Genomic DNA, 22,557 nt, shown 5'->3' with positions numbered 1-22,557 from the left:
GGGGACATGAAGCTGTGTAAGGGTGACTAGGGGGCATCATATTGCATGTGGGGCATCATACACGCATCATACTGTGTGGAAGACTGTTGGGGCATCATACTGTTTGCGGAGCTGTGGGGACATGAAGCTCTGTGAGGGTGACTAGAGGCATCATATTGTGTGTGTGGGCATCACACTGTTAGTGGAGCTGTGGGGACATGAAGCTGTGTAAGGGTGACTAGGGGGCATCATATTGCATGTGGGGCATCATACACGCATCATACTGTGTGGAAGACTGTTGGGGCATCATACTGTTTGCGGAGCTGTGGGGACATGAAGTTCTGTGAGGGTGACTAGAGGCATCATATTGCGTGTGTGGGCATCACACTGTTAGTGGAGCTGTGGGGACATGAAGCTGTGTAAGGGTGACTAGGGGGCATCATATTGCATGTGGGGCATCATACACGCATCATACTGTGTGGAAGACTGTTGGGGCATCATACGGTTTGTGGAGCTGGAAGGGCATGAACCTGTGTGAGGGTGACTGGGGGCATCATACTGTATGTGGGGGGCAGGGAGTTGTAGGAGAACCATCTTGTGTGTAAGATCCTCATAATGTGTGGGGTAAGCTATTGCTCCAGGAACATCTATACTTATATACTTAAGGAAGAATATCAGGAGTAGTATGATTTATAAACTTTATACAAAAAAACCCAGTAACTTTGAAAGTCAAGTATAGGAACCACTCTGGATTTGGGTTTCTGCTGCCATGTGAATGAGCCACAGATTTCAAGTTTATCATCGACCTGTTTGCAAGGGTCAAAACAAACTATACGAGGTCAAGACTTTCGTTAATGTATTTGCTCTGTCCTCATACAACATGCATGTGGTCAGCAGCATATCTCCTGTCACATGGAAAACTGCTGCTAACAAGGAGGATTATTATGTCGCCATTAACAATCCAACCGCCAGATGCACAAGCTTTCCACTCGTTTGTCGGCAGATCGGCAGCTTGTTTGTACAGGCCGATATTAAAACAAAGTTGAAGATTTGTGAACAAGTCCATGTATAATGCTATGGGTTACTACCAACGGTGCGCAGTCCTCACATGACCTGAAGAACGTTTCTGCATCTCAGCCAGCTCACATGTCGCAGAACATTAAGCATCAAATACGAAACAGGAACATTCTGTCAAAATGACATTCTACCTTTTTGATCCTTCAACCTCGATGGAGACAACATCAATTTTTAAGCTGGTATGTTGACATCTACTGCCAAATATAAGGCCCCGTATGCCTGCAGCCAATTATAGAGCGCTCAGACAGAAAGGGAACCAGCGCGGAGGATCTGCAAGCACTTCTCCACGCTCTTCACACATCCTCCAGACTACCAGTCTTGGATGGAGAAAGAGTATTTATCCAATTATAGCAGCCTTGTCTATGGCGCTTATGTGTAATCAGACAATGCAGATAATGGATAGGATCAGAGTGGATATATTATATTTCAGAAATACAGATACTTTGAGTCAAGGCAGCGTTCGGAAATACCATAGATACTAAATGCAGTCAAATGAACTACAGAGGAAGAGAAAGGAGGCATGGTGGCATGCAGCAGAACTAACCTCAAGTTCTGGAGCAACGTCTATGGAAATTATTTCATTATTTTTTGGCTACCTAGCGCCATCACTAGGAGGAGCTCAGGTTTATTATGTATTATTGCATACAGGTTTATTATTGAGGGCAATGTATAAATAGTATTCATTAAGCTCCTGAGCTCCACCTGGTGGTCCACCCCTGACGAAGGAAAATATTTCCGAAATGCGCGTCGGGGTGCCCTCCTATTACCTCACTACCTTTGATACACTTATATTTGTATCTTTGCACTCTGCACTTTATGTCCTTTTGAAGTTTTACTATCATGTGGGACATAAAGGCATAGCCACCTGTTTTACTTGCCTCTTTGCACTTTTACTCCTATATGGAGACTATCAATTTGTGATTGCATTTTATGTGACACTTTTTGCATTTTTTGCACTTTTCTATTATCCATACACATTTTCTTTTGTTCTTTATTATATAATGAACTGTTGTTCTAGCAGGAGGTATTACATTGAGGTCTAGTGAGTCACCTTTGGTCTTTTTATAATATATTGATTTTATGTCTGGTATAATTATTACTTGTTATGTTGTGTGCACACTTTTAATGTATCATTTCTATTACTATTTGCTATTTGTATTAATAAAGGCATTTTAATTATTATTTCTCTTGCCTGGGATTTTTATGGTCCTCCATGGTGCTGGTGGTGTATGTAGACTAACAGAATTTGATCTTCCATCTACACACAATATTTGTAGTCTTCAGAAAAGAAAAGCTTTAACGGCAATTAAAGCTCTTCATATCTACATCAGAAGGCTCTTTCCCAGATTCTGCCATATTTGAAGGTCAAAATAGCACCACTGATCGCCCTGTGTGAAGATCCCAGTATTTTTAGCAAACAAAGTTTTGCCTGGGTGAGGCCATGGCTAGTTGGGTATTTGTAGTATTATCCGCAAACAGTTGATATGAGTGATGATCCTTGTAAGTTAAGGACAATTTGAGACCACCAGAAAGTTTGCTGCTCTTCCTTCTGGCTCTTAGACAGGGGTCTCGAGAAGAGGACCAATCTCTATGATGTCTATATGCGCTAAACGGCATATGAACAGGGTAACTCTTCTTGAGAAAACCACTTCAAGGAATGGAGGATAAGAACAACTTACAGGGTTGGCCAGTAAAAGCAAGTTATCACCTATCTTGTGGAAAGGCGATAACTTGTTTTTACCTACTGATGCAGGTCCAGCTGCTGGGACCAGACAAATCAGCAGAATGGTAGAAAAACTGTAGGGGAACAAAAGTGCACAAGACCATTGAGGGATAAACTTTTAGCTGCAGAGGAAGGTGCTCATCTGAGCAGGTTGTGTGCAGGCACATCTCCTATGAACAATGGAAGATATCAGCTGCTGCTGCCTTGTGGCTGAAGGATGATATCTTCTAGGGTGATTGACCAGTTTGGACGATAACACAATATTGGGCTGCGCCGGATATTAAAGAATCCTTAGGACCAAAATGAGCTGGACTAGCATATTTTTCAAGTGAAAAAAAAAACAAATTGCATAGACTAATTGTTTTTTCACTTAAAAAAGATGCTAGTCCAGTGTTTCAAAGACATTGTGGAAATAAAAACTGGTCAACTCATTTTGGTCTGAAGGGTCTGTGCCTATGATCAGGAACTGCGGCGGGTTTGATGCTGCGTATTTATGCAGCGTCAAACCGACAGGGGCCAGATGTTATAGCATAGTGGATGGGATTTAAAGAAATACCATGTCCACTATGCGTCCACAGACCGCAGCATTTCAATCTCTCTTGCGGAGATGCTATAGTCCGCAAGAGAAATTTCATCAGTAGAATGTATTGGATGCCGGGAATCCGCACGGTTCAGTGGCACTTTTATCCCCATTAAAATGGAGCGGTAGTGTGCATGGCCTATCACCGCAACATTTGTTCTCCGTGGGGCTGCCAAAAAAGGCAGTATACCAACGGTGCAGATATCAGCTGCTGGACCGCAACGATCAACAAGTTACCACCATCTACAGCAAGTGGTCACTAATGTGTCGAAGAAGCAGTTACCAGCTCCGTACATTGTTGACATCTGTCCTCCATTTTCAGACCTGGTAACAGCTGATGTGTGGGAATCCTGGGTTTTGGATCAAAGGATCAGTCATTAGTATCACTGTGGTGGACAACCCTTTTAACAATACATTGATCTGATCAACAGTATTAAGTATTATACCATCCAGTGTTGGTACACAACCGCACACTTTAAAACCGCACCCATCACCCCTAATGGACCATCATAGTGATCAATAAATCAATCGTTTGCTAGAACCCAAATAAAAAAAACCCATTTATATTATGTGACCTCAAAAGTATATCAAGTACTCCAAAGAGTAATGCTCTCTGAAGCCGGTCCTTAGTAGATGAGAGTGCCATGTTTCTTTAACGATTTGACAATTAGTTTGTTGGGTCATCAATCTAGAATAAAAGTTGGAAGCTTCAAGCAAGTTAAATATCTAAATCTAGCAAATTTAAGACATCCACATCAACAAACTGAGGACCAAAGGATGTAAGGCTTTTTAGATCTACAGAAATTCAACTCAACTCAAGACAGGATTACCACCACAGGAGAAATGAAGGATTACTTGCCCAATGAACCCAGTAGAGTGTCCTTCCAATGCTTTTTAGCCCAAATAAATGAGAGCCTTTAGGCTCCCTAATAAGATTTTCAAAATGGGATTCTCTAAATCAATCCTTTAAACTTTTAACCATCTATTGGTTATTGGGTTCTTAGACTGGAATGAAAGTTGAAAGACTCTGTCAAGGCAAAAAATCCAGATCTCACCAAATATGGCATCCAAGTCAAGAATCTATGGTATGTACCCAAAGACTTATTGCTTCTATAGATTTTCTCAGTCTACAGAAATTCTCACTGTAGGAGTTCTCTAGGCATCAGAATGTTCTCGACACGGGAGAATGACTATTGGTGGCTTTATATCCACAAATATTTATGACAGGTATGCCACAACCTCATCATACATATCTGTAGGGCGTTTCGTTTAGCTTATAGGAGGAGTTAATGGGATATTACAGGGATTTGTCTCAGATGGTTTCTATGAGCTTCTTTATCCCATTCATATAAACACAGGGCAGGTTCCGGTTTGCCGAGTTGTGTATACACCAAGTGACTTAGTACAAAGTCTTAATGTTTAGTTAGCCAGCAGATTGCTTCCATCCTGTGACTCATTAGCTCCCAGTGGTACCTCCACTTCCTTTATTTTATACAATCACAAATTATATTAGTTTGTCTTATTTTGATAACCTCGCTAATTAATGTCCTGCACAGGGAAACTTTACGAGTCTTTTAAAGCAAACCTCATAAAACAGGGACTTATTTCAGTCACTCGGGTGGCAAGCGGGTCTGTTTGCGAATACCAGACGGAGGAGCGAGCGGTGCCTGCTATTTTACCATTGTTTATCCCTCTGGATTATTTAAGTTAATGCAGGCAGTGTTTTCATTTTTAAAATCGCCTCTTCTGGGGAATTTCAGAAATGTGGAAATTGAGTGTCTAGTGTTACCGTCTGAGGTGGAGGTGGGGGGGACAAGCTGGAATTAGAGCAGGGGGCTTGCGGAGATCATATTTATAGCACTGGTAGCAGGGACGGGATAATGAAATGGATTAGGGGAAGAAATGAACTTTACATTATGCACAAGGAGCTGGATGAACACCACAAAATGTCATGGCTCCGTTGCCAGAGGGTGAAATTGATCTTGTGGTTATGGGTGTTGATATCTGATGTGAGACCAGAAATGGATGAGATCTTCAATTCTTGCTATAAATTGTTTTTGTTCTACTGCACTTAATCAGCTCTACCTCCTGTCGTTCCTCCGCGCCAATGTTTTCGGCAATACTGAGAAATAGAGTTGGTGGAAATCGATTTGTTGGTCTGTGGTCGCTCGATGGAAACCTTGAGAATGGCTTCTTGCCTGATGGCATCCACAGCTCTTTTTGTGATTAGGTGGTCTGGCGCAACGTCAATGGCTGTAGCGTGAGGCACATGTGACGTGGCACCTGGACAACTAATCAAAATAAAAGCTGTGGATGCTGTCAGGCAAGATGTGGTTCTCAGGGCTCCCATAGGTCGGCCACAGATCACCAATGTGGCAAACGGAGCCAGTCTTTCCAGCCTATTTGCACTCTACCAACAACTGATGCGTCAAGTTCTTCAACCACCTGGCTGCTGAGGCCAATGATTGGCTGAAGTGGTCAGATGACTGGAAGTAGGCGTCACCGAATCTGAACCTGCACCCAATCACAGGCTTCAGCAGTCACGTGACCGAAGAACTTCAATCAACAAAGCAACCAGTTAAAGTTTTCCCTCCATTTTAAGCTTTTATAAACCTTCCCTTAAAAAAATATATAAATATTCTTTCAAGTCGGACAACCCCTTTCATTACATAAAACAGATGACATGCACCAAATTTAATACAAGTTGTTTTTTTTCAATATGCTATGGCTTACAGTTATTGACATCTAATGAACATCACAGGTAGAATAATTAATTTTTTCCTTTTATTTTAGTATTTCGTTTCTACAATCTGTCATCTCTGCAGTAGCCACGTCTGAAGTTCTGTGTCCCGGCCATGAATAAGGCAGCACTCTCTCCTTCCCTAGCAGGAAATCCCAACACAATCTTAAAGGGTTTTGCCAAGTTTGGAAAATGTCCCCTAACCAAAACCTGGCTGTGGTTTCTGACCACTGGGACCTCCACCATTCCTGAGAACAGGCCCGTCTGAAGGGAGTGGAGGTTGAGTATGTGTATGTGCACTTCTGTACGATTCCTTAATTATGGGACTGGCGGAGAGGGCCAAATGCCACAATCACTGATTCTTGAATCCTTCTCCTCCACTTGATATGTAAAAGTAGAAAAAAAAAGTTATTTTAAGGTTACTATCCAACTAGTTAAAATTTGAAAAAAAACAAACTTAAAGTGGTGGAATATTATGGAATATTAGTATGTAATATGTGGAATATTAAGTAATAGAAATAACAGTCACCTTAATGATACCAAGCCAGTCAAATGATTCTTGGGTCACATGCTGGCTCCGACTCTAACCCCACAGCCCTGCCTCAATACTGAGCATCTACATAAAGTGCAGCACAGATTCATCTCAACTAAAAGCCGAGATCCTTCGATCAGGAAGAGAAGAGACATTTATAGGACATTTCATAACTTTCCCAAATTCTTATGAAAACATTTACAGCACATCCTGCACTGAACAACTGAACCCAATTTATTATATATTTTATGAATCGGACTCCATTTTAATGGGGATAAAAGTGACACTGAACCGTGCGGATTCACGGCATCCAATACATTCTATTGGTGAAATTTCTCTTGCGGAGTCTAGCGTCTCCGCAAGAGAGATTGAAATGCTGCAGTCTGTGGACGCATAGTGGACATGGTAATTCTTTAAATCCCATCCACTATGCTATAACACCGACTAAAATGGACACGGACTCCACATCCCTGGTCATATAAAGACAGAGCAGGAAAAACAAAAACCAGCATGGGATTCGAGATGCATTGGGAATGTAACATCAAAGATTAGTAAAATGATTATTAGTTATTTTATTCTTTTACACAATGTTGAGCATCTTTTTTCATTTACTTTAAGTGTATGAACAACCTCTTCAAGCCAGAATAAAAACAGAAATACAGAGAAGATGATTTGGATCATTATCGATTATTAAAAATTCCTTTTGAGCATGAGACTTTGAAAGAAGTGATAAATAAATAAATATATATATATATATATATATACATACAGTACAGACCAAAAGTTTGGACACACCTTCTCATTTAAAGTTCTTTCTATGCCTGCTGCACAAAGTCTCCTCTTAACAGTTGTTGTAGAGATGTGTCTGCTGCTAGAACTCTGTGTGGCATTGACCTGGTCCCTAATCTGAGCTGCTGTTAACCTGCGATTTCTGAGGCTGGTGACTCGGATAAACTTATCCTCAGAAGCAGAGGTGACTCTTGGTCTTCCTTTCCTGGGGCGGTCCTCATGTGAGCCAGTTTCTTTGTAGCGCTTGATGGTTTTTGCCACTGCACTTGGGGACACTTTCAAAGTTTTCCCAATTTTTTGGACTGACTGACCTTAATTTCTTAAAGTAATGATGGCCATTCGTTTTTCTTTACTTAGAATTTCTATTATAGTAAGAAAAAAGCAGCTAACAGTCTATTCAGTAGGACTATCAGCTGTGTATCCACCAGACTTCGGCACAACACAACTGATGGTCCCAATCCCATTTATAAGACAAGAAATCCCACTTATTAAACCTGAGAGGGCACACCTGTGAAGTGAAAACCATTCCCGGTGACTACCTCTTGAAGCTCATCAAGAGAATGCCAAGAGTGTGCAAAGCAGTCATCAAAGCAAAAGGTGGCTACTTTGAAGCACCTAGAATATAAGATATAATTTCAGTTGTTTCACACTTTTTTGCTAAGTATATAATTCCACGTGTGTTAATTCATAGTTTTGATGCCTTCAGTGTGAATGTACAATTTTCATAGTCATGAAAATACAGAAAAATCTTTAAATGAGAAGGTGTGTCCAAACTTTTGGTCTGTACCGTGTATATATGTGTGTGTGTATATATATATATATATATATATATATATATATATATATATATATATATATATATATATACATATATACTAACATACTCCCCTCAAACACTCTCGCACCTCTCCAATCTATTCTAAACTCTGCTGCCCGACTAATCCACCTGTCCCCCCGCTATTCTCTGGCCTCTCCCCTCTGTCAATCCCTTCACTGGCTCCCCATTGCCCAGAGACTCCAGTACAAAACCCTAACCATGACGTACAAAGCCATCCACAACCTGTCTCCTCCATACATCTGTGACCTCATCTCCCGGTACTTTCCTACACGCAACCTCCGATCCTCACAAGATCTCCTTCTCTACTCCCCTCTTATCTCCTCTTCCCACAATCGTATACAAGATTTCTCTCGCGTATCACCCCTACTCTGGAACCCTCTACCACAACGCATCAGACTCTCGCCCACCATCGAAACCTTCAAAAAGAGTCTGAAGACCCACCTCTTCCGACAAGCCTACAACCTGCAGTAACCACCGATCAACCAACCGCTGCACGATCAGCTCTATCCTCACCTACTGTATCCTCACCCATCCCTTGTAGATTGTGAGCCCTCGCGGGCAGGGTCCTCACTCCTCCTGTACCAGTTTTGACTTGTATTGTTCAAGATTATTGTACTTGTTTTTATTATGTATACCCCTCCTCACTTATAAAGCGCCATGGAATAAATGGCGCTATAACAATAAATAATAATAATAATAATAATAATACATATACACACACACACACACATATATATAAATATATAAACATGCAAAAAATATAGAAGAAGAAACGACAAAAGTATGGAACTCATCAACACTATTTTGTTTGTTCCTGACATTGGCAATAGATAGAAATGAAAGTTATCCTGAAAGTCTGACCTCCATGGGAAGAAACAAAAAACAACAGAAATATTATTATTTGTTATCTGTCTAATTAAATCTTGAAATAGATTTGCTTCCTTTCCTATTTAAGAAATTCCTTCGCTCACTACCCCATAATCTTTAATAAGAATGTCCGGCATGGGACACGTAGAGGCCTCGTAGAGTGGAACATGTGAATGTCCTGATTGGAATATATAGAGGCCTCATAGAGTGAAACATATGAATATCCAGCATGGGGTATGTAGAAACCTCGCAGAGTGGAACATGTGAATCTCTGTCATGGGGTACGTAGTGGACTTGTAGAGTGGAACATGTGAATGTCCGGCATGGGCCACGTAGAGGCCTCAGAGTGGAATATGTGAATGTCCTGCATGGGATACCTAGAGGAGTCTTAGAGTGGAACATGTGAATGTCCTGCATGTGGCACGTAGAGTGAAGCATATCAATGTCCGGCATGGAGCATGTAGAGGCCTCGTAGAGTGGAACATGTGAATGTCCAGCATGGGATACGAAGAGGCCTGGTAGAGTGGAACATGTGAATGTCTGGCATAGGGCATGTAGAAGCCTCATAAAGTGGAACATGTGAATGTCCCTCATGGGGTATGTAGAGACCTCGTTGATTGAAACATGTGATTGTCCTGCATGGGGCACGTAGAGTCCTCAGAGTGGAAAATGTGAATGTTCTGCAAGGGGAACGTAGAGTGGAACATGTGAATGTCCGGCATGGGGCATCTAGAGGCCTCGTAGAGTGGAACATGTTTATGTCCTGCATGGGGCACGTAGAGGCATCGTAGAGTGAAACGTGTGAATGTCCTGCATGGAGGACGTGGAGGCCTCGTAGAGTAGAACATGTGATTGTCCTGTATGGGGCACGTAGAGTAGAATATGTGAATGTCCTGCATGGGGCACATAGAGGCCTCGTAAAGTGGAACATGTGAAAGTCCTGCATGGAGCATGAAAAGGCCTCGTAAAGTGGAACATGTGAAAGTCCTGCATGGGGAACGTAGAGTGGAACATGTGAATATCTTGCATGGGGCATGAAGAGGCCTCGTAGAGTGGAACAGGTGAATGTCTGGCATGGCGCACATAGAGCTCTCAGAGTGGAACATGTATTAAACTAGATCGCCACTTTCCAATTCTACCCCATTTCCCTAGTGTGTGACAACTTTGAATTTCTTTTTTTGGAGTAAAAATGTGAATATTAATTATATTTCTGTTTCTCTTTTGAACAGTCCACGTTTTTATGAAGCCAGGAAAGTTATCTGATCCTTCCCAATGAGAAACAATTCTACATAACAGGAAGCTCTTATTCACTTTGATAGGAGCTGAGCTGCAGTACTTGTGAATGGCCACTACACAGTATACGGCGCTGTGCTCTTCTGCCTGTGTATACTGTGAACATCCGATCCAATGTGGAAGCTACAAACAGCTGATCGATGGGGGAGCCAAGAGTTCCACCGGAATAATATCAATAACAAAGTCCTGGAAAACCCCTTTAGACAGACATTACTTCTGGACTTTTATTATTTTGCTATACTCAACACCTTACATAATAAAATACTGAAGAAGTAATAAATGACATTAATGGAGGGAGTTAGTACATGTGCAGATAATTTTTTTTAGAAACAAGATTTCTGGCACTTTGGGATCACTGGACCGATAATAGGAAGTAAAAATCTTTTTATGGCAAAACATACTTTTAAGCAAAAAAAAATATATATTACATGTTAATCCTTTTAGTCATCTTATACAGCTACGAGTTATATCAGACCATACACGATCAGCATTATGGGGTATTCTCACCAAAGACAGTTATGGCATATGCAAGGGGGTGCCGTAAACATATTATTCATGTTGGTTCCATTGTACCTCGTGGCCTTCATCAGTAGAGTGGTGGCCGCGTATGCACGACAATAAGCCAGCTTATAGTCACAAATTTTAGGAATTTTTTTCTGCTGGTATTGTAGGACTTCTAATAGCACTGCCCGTCTGCATTGAAAGTCGAGATCAACCAACAAATGACCCAAGGACACTGGTGAGTGGTGGAACATCTGCTCATCTCCAGACCCTTTAATCAGAGGGCACCATGCCTAGGTGATCTTTTTTTTCTTTTCATTGCAAGGAGATGTTTGACAATCCCCATTCTTTACTGATCAGGAGTAGGTGCACCCTCACCAAGATGGTCTGAGTCCTCAGTTCCCTGATTGTTTAGACATGAACATGGGGAAACAAATCTCCATACTTTCACAGACTGGGAGAGAAATTAAAATAAAACAAAGACAAAGTAAGCAGCTCCTGATGGAATCATCTCCAAACTAGGCACTCAAAAGGCTGCGTATAACGTTTGAAGGGAAAAAAATAATCTTCAAAACCACTCCAGGAATGACTTCAAAAGGTGCACACGATGTTTTCTTTCTGATGTCAAGTTTTTTTTTTGCCTATACCCACTTTAGGACACCACCAGCAGTCTTTATTATGAAGCAGCTTTGTTGGAAGCTCATCCGCCATTTCTTACAACAGCTCCGTAGTCAGAGTTTTTCTCTTTACTTCCCATTATAGTGGTGAGCAGAAGCTGCCTGAAACAAAAGACTTGCAACTTCTTTTAACAGATTTAATGTTACCCAACCCTGAAAAGATTAAATCTTAAAGGTAGCAAAAGGCTGTGCAAGAATGTTGTTTTTACAGTGCACGATGTTCATTTTTGCTGTGTCTCTTCAGGTGGATTCAAGGCGGAATGGGCCTGAAAATGACATCGTATGCACAAACCCCCCAAAAATAAAGACTAGTCCAAAAACTACCCTTAGAAAAGCCTTTCCTGAAGTGGTTTCCACTAGAAAACCTGTTTGTGATGGTGTGATATGCTATGTGGGTATCATTTTTGGTGTATATTTCTATTTTACTTATTTTCATGGTGTTCTCTTGAAGGAGTTATTTGCTAATTGATGAATGGCTGTTGCTGCCATCTGATATCAGCCCCCACAGTATTGTGTTCACAGCACTTTCGAGAGAAAGAAGAATATATATACTATGTGATCCTCTGTCTGCTGGATTGTTGGACTTTTATCCTCTTACTGAACTGCATTCGGGTTCCGGACTATTTTATCCTTTGTGTGGTGAATCGTATATAGACCTTTCACATTTTTGCCTAAATAAAGGTCTTGGAATTGTTTACTATACTCTAGCTCTGTTGATTGTGTGATACCGGAGAAGGACCCCGTGACACTGTTGTTTTTCACAACCCTAAAAAAATATATAACTCTCGGTTCTATGTAATGTTTAATTTTACCTTTGGTGTGGCTGCAGTGAAACCTGCTGAGTTTATCAATAGGAAGATACTTTGAGGAAATTAGTCTGACTTTTTTTCATGAAGTCTTTTTTAGAATTTTTTTTGGTCATTTCCTTAGTGCTTTTTCAACGTTTCTAAGTACTTTTTCAACGTTTTTGACTGCTGCTCAAAAAGATGCCTGGGCATCTTTTTGAGCTTTCCCACGGACTTCTGTTACAAAAGTATAGGACATCTTCAGAGCAGGAAACGCCTGAAGAATGGTTAGAGCACTTATTTTAAAGGCTTAGCGTTTTTGGGAACCCTTAGTGGTTAAAATATGCCCAAAAACCTGAGCATATGAGCAGTGAGTCATCCTTACATAGAAATATAGGAGTTCAATCTTTTGAATGTTTAGGTAGTGCTTTTCCAGGTGGGTTTCACAGTGGAAATCCACCTGAAAAAGCCTAGGTTTCCATCCAGATTATAGCAGATCACTGGAACGTCTAGAAGGGACACCTTTGTGGCATTTTTATTGTCAAAGGAACTTTTCTAATAAGTAGGGATTGTCCAAATGAAAAAAATCCCTTTAAATACCTATCTTAGAAAAAAATAATAGGGTTTTTATTTTAAGTGTTAACTGTTCAAAAATGCCTGGAAACTCACAAGTGGTTTTCTCTTTTATCCACCCATGTGGTTTTCAGACAATGAGAAAGAAAAAAAAAACATGTAGAACAATAATGGCTTTAGAGCAATAATGAGAGTGACCGCAATGTTGTCAAATTAGAGAACAGTGGTCTTTATGACTGGTGGGAAGCGTGCCTCTGTGGAGTGGATTGTTTTTGGCTGGGGTTGTGGACAGACACCTGTTGAAACACTGCAACCTTGCAACGGGGGTCAGCTCCTGTCAAGTCTCGTTATCGATCCCGCCGTGTTTCCTAGTGCTCTCCAGACAACCACTGTGCAAGGAGTCATTACTCTCTCTGCCCTGAGGGACAGTCATGTTACATGGATATGATTTGTGTTACAACCCCACAGGAGAAGTGGCCTCATGATGTGCTCGCTAGAAGACTGGGAAAAGAATACCTAGCGGTAATAAATCTTCCCTCGAGAAAGAGCTAAGAGGAAGGAGAACATTAAAGAGAAGTTTTAAAACACACAAAGCTTCTGACAGAGCAAATGTCAAACACAATGAGGCAATCAAAGGAAAATCTAAGGGGTCTGGAAATAGTCAAGAGTGTAATGATTGTGTCCGCAATCACCGAAATACCTAGGAGCACCTACACCTCTCTAAATACTCATGGAAATCAAAGCGTTATTATAAGCCTGATCAGCAATCAGATGATGGAACATCTGTAGAGAGGCCCAAAGCGGTGGATGTCAGTCAGAATAAAAAAAAAATTAAAAGAAAAATCTAATTTCATAAAAACAAAAACATTAAAACAAGCAATTCCCTACATTATACGGTATTAAAATAATAAATTGTGATGACATTTAATTAAAAATCAGACAAACTTATCAACAATTCAAACGAAGGCCGTTTACGACGCACGATGACCTTTGCGCCATCCACAGGACAGATTCCTGGGGACCGCAGTGCTTGAGCCAGCAGCTGTGTTTTGATGGCCACCGATCTTGCAGCGTTCACTACTGCATGCTGAGAAGCGGGCAATGAAAGATTACGTCCCGACACAAGGGCCAACGTCAGGACGTACTTTGTGGGTGGGGTTAGAGCGCGATTTATACGGCCCCCAAAGGATGGCTTAAATGTCCAAATAGCCCTTGGCAGAAAGGTGTGTCACCCCTGTTGTAAATGACGAAAATTGTGCTTTTCCCCCTGCAGTGGCCACTATATTTGAACCTTGGGCTACGTGCACAAACAAGGATTTTTTAGGAGGTGTTTTTTTTGTTTGGTTGGTTGGTTTTTATTTAGAGGAAACAGAGCAGAAACGTTAACATTTTTGTAGAAGGATTTGGAGAGTTTCCACTCTTTTTTTTTGCTCAAATAACTCCTCAAAAAACTCAGCATGAATAGTCAAAGTATTCCGGTTTCGGAAGCCCCTCTTCCTGGGTTTAGCGTTGAGTTTCCGCAGCTGCTCCCATTGTCTGCAGCACTGATGTTATATCAACAGCGCTGCAGCCAATCAGCCTAACGGATCTGAGCAGCTCTACTCGGGCAGATTTGCGGAGCTCAGATATTGGCTGCAGTGTCAAGGTGACATCAGCACTGCAAACAATAACAGACACTGGGAGCAGTGGTGGAGACTCTGGACCCCAGTAGGGGGAGTAAAGCACAGCTTGCTTTTTAAAACAATGGACAAGATTTTTCCAGAAAATCCCTTGAAGGACCATTGACGGAGTTGTTCTATTGTTGATTAGCATTTACTCAGGGCAGAAATCTGCCAATGTAAACCCTCAACCAGCTAAGAGGCCACCAAACATGAAGGTTCCTGTTCCCATTTTCAACCTGTTTTATATCTCTTTACAATAAGCCTCTATTGGATCCCGAGCACATGGCGCTGCATTGAACGTACATGCAGATCTAATTTAAGCGCTTCCTCCAGTCTCAATTAAAGGTCAAAACAATGAGTTACTAAAACTACTTTCACTTCCTCTACACCAAAGGCCTGTCTAGAGCCTGGAGGCAGTAGGTTAAAAAAGCAATTTGTCTGCCTGCTGTCCTGTCTCTTCTCCCTCCGATCCCCCTCATTCACTTGCCTACTTCTTGTTTGGAGTTAGGAGATGTCAAGGCAAAAGAGAACCCTGCATGAGAAATGTCTGCTACTTCCCGGCACAGGCTTAGCGGGTGATAGGTTAAGAAAACGTCTGCTATTCTATTTATCTACTCAGGATAGTACATAAACACTTAGCTACAGGAAGCTCCACGAGTCTTCCTAGGAAAATAGTGAGGTCCCGTCACAGCCAACAGTGATAAAGCTTCATGTTCAGCAGCCACCTGCTTCATGGAAGGACGTGAAAAACGAACCGTTATCAGACATTAGTCTGCACACTGTTATCAACCAATGGCTCACAAAGAACGGAGTCTACTGCAATCACTTTCCAAAAGCTTGTGGTCTCTTTATTCTAATTGTTTGATCCAGAAGGCCTTACTAAAGGTCAGGGCCTGGTAGCTTCTGGTCAGCAAACCTAAGGGAGAACAAATGTGTGTTCCAGTATTTTCATAAAGTGCCACTCCCAGGTCTGCTAAATAATAATATCTACGTTTGGCTCCTCTGGAAGGTTGAATGGGGCCCTAGGAAGCCAATAGTCACATGAACAACCCCTAAACCTTCAGGAGAGACACCAATAATGGCACACTACCATGAAGCATCCTTGATTAATCCAGATTTTGTTACTTTAGAACACTGCTTCCCAAACCCCATCCTCATGGCTCCCAAACATATCGTGTTTTCAGGATTTACTTAGTATTGCAAAGGTAAGAGAACCTGTGGCCGTTTCTGATGCCTTAATAACAATTCCATCACCTGTGGAATACTAACGAGATCATGAAAATATGACGTGTTAAGGGCCATGAGGACTGGAGTTTGGAAGACACTGCTTTAGTAGGAAGAACCGGATGGCAAAAGGTAGAGGAACCAAATGGTCACATGTACAACCTCAAGACCCTCAGGAAGGACACCAATAATGGCACAAAACCTTGAAAAGTTCTTGCTTAATCTAGATTTGGCTCCTTTAGAAATAAAAAGCCAGGTGGCAAGGTGAATAGGAAACCATTGGTCACACCGCCTAGACAATCATGAGGGTTACTCATAATATCACACCACCTTGAGAAGTCCTTGTTTAATCCAGATTTGACTTCTGTAGGAGGAGCATGGTTTCAGGGGGCCAAGGAACCCAATGGCCACATGCACACTCACTAGGTCCACAAGAGGCACACCAATAATGGCATGGCACCATGAAGAGTCCTTGTTTCATATGCCTTTAACCCGAGGGACCAGACTCTTTGGTCACTTTGACCGGAAGTGACAATTTATTTGAAAGCGGCAAAAAGGGTGACATAATTTGGAGACAACCAAGGCCATGATACAGAGAATAATCATATTCCACAACGGTGTTACACATGGAGTAAATTGGTGTGATTTTTTTTTTTATGGGATCAGCGAACTTCAAAAATTTACAAGTAAGCATTTCTCACAAGTAACTTGGTACTTTTCTTAATGATGTACATTAAGGGTCATCTAATGTACAACTCATCCTAATTTCATGAGAAACTTTTTTTTTTTTTTTTTTTTTTTAACAAATGGCTTTATGACACACATAATGAACCCAGGATGGTTCTCACCTCCTGGACTGGTGCAATTCATCTACATTCTGTACAGTGTCCCCCATTGGTCTCCTGACATTAAAAACCTGGTTTTTGGCGTCATTTGACGGCTGCAACCACAATTCTTCCAAACAGGAAGAGATGTTTCTTGATATTTGGATGAAATATGAAGACTGCGGCTGATGAGTGGTCATATAACGCCCTCCCTGACGGAAGTTGATGTTAGGAGACCAGAAGGGGACAAAGTACCAAGTCTGATGTAATGGTGCAGGTTTGGCATATGAGCATAGTTTTCGGCCTCTTATGCGCTTTAAGCCTAACCTTTAAAGAACAGGAAAAATTAAATGATATTGATAGTGATGAGGATTGTACTTCTCTTTTTAAAGATGTTCTGCAGCAGTTGGGAAAATATACTGTATACTATAGAATCCAAAGTTTAGCCACCTATAATAATAGATTTATGTTGACTCATGGTGTCAATAAGACCAGTCAGGGTAAATGAGGATCAGACGTGTCAGAATTGAACATGGCCGATAGTTAGTCAAGATGAGAAGGTTAGTAGTGATAGCAACTTGACTTTCTCCGATTAAATAAAAAAGAACTTTGGGCCAGGAGTGCGAGTTTACGAGTGGAAAGAGAGTTGTGGACCGTCTTACATATGGTCCAGTTTTAATCATGTAATGGACCTGTTTTTTTAATAAAACAAAAGCAAAATAAACCCACAAAGAACACAATGACACCAGCTCACTCACAGGTGACTGAACTTAATTTGATTTTTAAGAAACCAAAATATCATGTTCCCGAACCTACAAAGGCACATAAATAAATCTCCCGAATTAATGTAGCAGCCCAATTGTTTGTCCATCAAGGTTCTTATCTCTTTTTCTAAAATATTTAACATCAAAATCACAAAAAATGATAAATCTAAAGAGAAAAAAATATTTACCAGATTTATAAGTTGAGTGTGAACAATGTCTTCCACCAGAACAGCAGTCTCCTGCAGTGGGCGACGCGCATCACCAAGGGAAAACCTAAAATGCAAAGCAGATAACAAAAAGAAATGAACCAAAAAATAAATATGAAAATAAGGCAAAAAGGCTAAAAGGTTGTAAATGCCACAGATCAGAAGATGCATGCTCACGAAGCTCGGTCTCACTGGACAACACCGTATTAATGGCCTCTTGGACGCTAGTTGTGCACAACCCCTTTATGTTTAACCCTTTTGGTGGTTGCAACCAATTTTTCTCAAAAATATGCATTTTTCCTGATCCTAAAAGCATGTTTGCTAATACCAACAACAAAAAAAGAAGACCTTCTGTAGCCTTGATAAGTTAAGAAATGATCCGAGCCCTACAGATGACTTCAAGAAACCTCCGGAGTAACCGACCCTCCTTGAATGCCTTCTAATATCAGTACCCAAACATGGCAGTGAAGGGAGCATGGCATACAAAAATGTGGTTTTCATACAAAAAAAATCCCAGAAACTATAAGTCCATAATTTCTAAAGTACAATTCAAACTACGATCAATTTATCAGGTGAAGATGTCTTTTATTGGACTTCTTGGCCAAGCCACGCTACCCTGAGCATGACCTTTTATTGTACCTTGGGCTCAGGTAAAAGAAAAGTAGAAAATCTGAAATTTGACCTCACACTAAACAGCAAAGGATACCATGTGGTGCTATATAAAAAAGATATCTAAAAAAAGAAATTATATAATATAATATATATAAAAACATACACACAATATATATATATATATATATATATATATATATATATATATATATATATATATATATATATATATATATATATATACAGTGCCTACAAGTAGTATTCAACCCCCTGCAGATTTAGCAGGTTTAATAAGATGCAAATAAGTTAGAGCCTTCAAACTTCAAACAAGAGCAGGATTTATTAACAGATGCATAAATCTTACAAACCAAAAAGTTTTGTTGCTCAGTTACATTTTTATAAATTTTAAACATAAAAGTGTGGGTCAATTATTATTCAACCCCTAGGTTTAATATTTTGTGGAATAACCTTTGTTTGCAATTACAGCTAATAATCGTCTTTTATAAGAACTGATCAGGCCGGCACAGGTCTCTGGAGTTATCTTGGCCCACTCCTCCATGCAGATCTTCTCCAAGTTATCTAGGTTCTTTGGGTGTCTCATGTGGACTTTAATCTTGAGCTCCTTCCACACATTTTCAATTGGGTTAAGGTCAGGAGACTGACTAGGCCACTGCAACACCTTGATTTTTTGCCTCTTGAACCAGGCCTTGGTTTTCTTGGCTGTGTGCTTTGGGTCGTTGTCTTGTTGGAAGATGAAATGATGACCCATCTTAAGATCCTTGATGGAGGAGCGGAGGTTCTTGACCAAAATCTCCAGGTAGGCCGTGCTATCCATCTTCCCATGCATGCGGACCAGATGGCCAGGCCCCTTGGCTGAGAAACAGCCCCACAGCATGATGCTGCAACCACCATGCTTGACTGTAGGGATGGTATTCTTGGGGTCGTATGCAGTGCCATCCAGTCTCCAAACGTCACGTGTGTGGTTGGCACCAAAGATCTCGATCTTGGTCTCATCAGACCAGAGAACCTTGAACCAGTCAGTCTCAGAGTCCTCCAAGTGATCATGAGCAAACTGTAGACAAGCCTTGACATGACGCTTTGAAAGTAAAGGTACCTTACGGGCTCGTCTGGAACGGAGACCATTGCGGTGGAGTACGTTACTTATGGTATTGACTGAAACCAATGTCCCCACTGCCATGAGATCTTCCCGGAGCTCCTTCCTTGTTGTCCTTGGGTTAGCCTTGACTCTTCGGACAAGCCTGGCCTCGACACGGGAGGAAACTTTCAAAGGCTGTCCAGGCCATGGAAGGCTAACAGTAGTTCCATAAGCCTTCCACTTCCGGATGATGCTCCCAACAGTGGAGACAGGTAGGCCCAACTCCTTGAAAAGGGTTTTGTACCCCTTGCCAGCCTTGTGACCCTCCACGATCTTGTCTCTGATAGCCTTGGAATGCTCCGTTGTCTTTCCCATGTTGACCATGTATGAGTGCTGTTCACAAGTTTGGGGAGGGTCTTAAATAGTCAGAAATGGCTGGAATAAGAGATAATTAATCCAAACATGTGAAGCTCATTGTTCTTTGTGCCTGAACTACTTCTTAATACTTTAGGGGAACCAAACAGAATTCTGGGGGGTTGAGGGGTTGAATAATAAATGACCCTCTGAAAAAACTTTTCACAATTTAAAAAAAAAATAAACAAAGAAATAACATTCTTTTTTGCTGCAGTGCATTTCACACTTCCAGGCTGATCTACAGTCCAAATGTCACAATGCCAAGTTAATTCCAAATGTGTAAACCTGCTAAATCTGCAGGGGGTTGAATACTACTTGTAGGCACTGTATATATATATATATATACACATACATACATATACTGCTCAAAAAATTAAAGGGAACACAAACAACAGAATATGACTCCAAGTAAATCAAACGTCTGTGAAATCAAACTGTCCACTTAGGATTGACAATCAATTTCACATGCTGTTGTGCAAATGGAATAGACAACAGATGGAAATTATTGGCAATCATCAAGACACACTCAATAAAGGAGTGGTTCTTCAGGTGAGGACCACAGACCACATCTCAGTACCAACGCTTTCTGGCTGATGTTTTGGTCACTTTTGAATGTTGGTTGGGCTTTCACACTCGTGGTACCATGAGACGGACTCTACAACCCACACAAGTGGCTCAGGTAGTGCAGCTCATCCAGGATGGCACATCAATGTGAGCTGTGGCAAGGTTTGCTGTGTCTGTCAGTGTAGTGTACAGAGGCTGGAGGCACTATCAGGAGACAGGCCAGTACACCAGGAAACGTGGAGGGGGCCGTAGGAGGGCAACAACCCAGCAGCAGAACCGCTACCTCAGCCTTTGTGCAAGGAGGAAGAGAACTGCCAGAGCCCTGCAAAATGACCTCCAGCAGGCCACAAATGTGCATGTGTCTGCGCAAACAGTTAGAAACTGACTCCATGAGGGTGGTCTGAGTGCCCAACATCCACAGATGGGGGTTGTGCTCACAGTCCAGCACCGTGCAGGATGCTTGGCATTTGCCACAGAACACCAGGATTGGAAAATTCGCCACTGGCGCACAGTGTTCTTCACAGATGAAAGCAGGTTCACACTGAGCACATGTGACAAACGTGACAGTCTGGAGATGCTGGGGAGAGCGATCTGCTGCCTGCAACATCCTTCAGCATGACTGGATTGTCAGTGGGACAGTAATGGGGCGGGGTGGCATTTCTTTGAAGGGCCGCACAGCCCTCCATGTGCTCGCCAGAGGTAGCCTGACTGCCATTAGGTACCGAGATGAGATCCTCAGACCCCTTGTGAGACCATGTGCTGCTGCAGTTGGCACTGGGTTCCTCCTAATGCAGGACAATGTCAGACCTCATGTGGCTGGAGTGTGTCAGCAGTTCCTGCACGATGAAGGCCTTGAAGCTATGGACTGGCCCACCCGTTCCCCAGACCTGATTCCGATTGAACACATCTGGGACATCATATCTCATACCATACACCAACGTCACGTTGCACCACAGACTGTGTATGAGTTGGCGGACGGGATGCTTTAGTCCAGGCCTGGGAGGAGTTCCCCCAGGAGACCATCCATTGCCTCATCAGGAGCATGCCCAGGCGTTGTAGAGAGGTCATACAGGCACGTGGAGGCCACACACACTACTGAGCATCATTTCCTTGTCTTGAGGCATTTCCAATGAAGTTGGATCCACCTGTAACTTAATTTTCCACTTTGATTTTGAGCATCATTCCAACTCCAGACCTCCGTGGGATATTAGTTGTGATTTACATTGATCATTTTTAGGTTTTATTGTGCTCAACAGATTCCACTATGAAATGAATAAAGATTTACAACTGGAATATTTCATTCAGTGATATCTAGGATGTGGGATTTTAGTGTTCCCTTTATTTTTTTTTTACCAGTGTGTATATATATATTATTTTTTACTGAAGTTAGTCTATCTCCGTCAGCATAGGAAGTAGCATAAAGCATCTGAGGGTAGTGACAGGCCGCAGAGGATTGACATGACCCCAGTGTACTGGCACGACCCCAATGCATTGATACACCCTGAGTATTGACACGACCCCCAGTGTACTGACACGACCCCAATAAAATTGACATGCCTCCTCAGTGTACTGACAACCCCAATGAATTTAAACGCCCACCAGTGTACTGACACAACCCCAATGAATTGACACACCCACCAGTGTACTGACACAACCCCAATGAATTGACATGCCCACCAGTGTACGGACATAACCCCAATTAATTGACACACCCACCAGTGTACTGACACAACCCCAATGAATTGACACACCCACCAGTGTACTGACAAGACCCCAATGCATTGACATGCCGAGTACACTGGCATGACCCCAATGCATTCACAAGCCCTCCAGTGCACTTACCTGACCACATTACATTGACACGTCCCCACAGCACTGCATGACCCCATTCCATTAACCTGCCCCCCAGTGCACTGACTTGACCCCATTACATTGACATGGCCCTGGTGTACTGTCCCCACTCATCTGAACTGCCCTATTCATTAATCAGCACTATTCGTCAATGTGCAGTTCAGGTGCTTCCCAATGTCAACTCAGACAGCACATGTATGTAAAAAGGCTTATCTGAGCATGGCCTTCAAAATGTTAAGAGAAAATCCTTAATGCAGCCAGTTTCCATTTTTGTGATTTTGTTTTTTTCTTGCTTTCAGAACTTTTTAATTGACTGCTGATATAGTAGTATGAGGGGAGGGTTTACGGTTTGTGGGACAAGTTTTAGTTTTGAATGACATCATCCAT

General features: G+C 41.8%; 1 protein-coding gene across 2 annotated transcripts in view; it reads right to left on the bottom strand.

The window, feature by feature from the left end:
- Positions 1-22,557, bottom strand: part of SUPT3H (SPT3 homolog, SAGA and STAGA complex component) — a 576,749-nt gene that overhangs the window by 271,237 nt on the left and 282,955 nt on the right. For both annotated transcript variants that reach the window (XM_077291574.1, XM_077291575.1), the window contains one exon: positions 17,616-17,700. In XM_077291574.1, coding sequence (XP_077147689.1) covers positions 17,616-17,700 — 85 coding nt within the window. The remainder of the gene's footprint in view (positions 1-17,615; positions 17,701-22,557) is intronic.

This window comes from Ranitomeya variabilis, chromosome 2 (genome assembly GCF_051348905.1).
Source record: "Ranitomeya variabilis isolate aRanVar5 chromosome 2, aRanVar5.hap1, whole genome shotgun sequence".
Classification (NCBI taxonomy): Eukaryota; Metazoa; Chordata; class Amphibia; order Anura; family Dendrobatidae; genus Ranitomeya; species Ranitomeya variabilis.
This window is presented reverse-complemented; position numbering and strand designations above follow the sequence as displayed.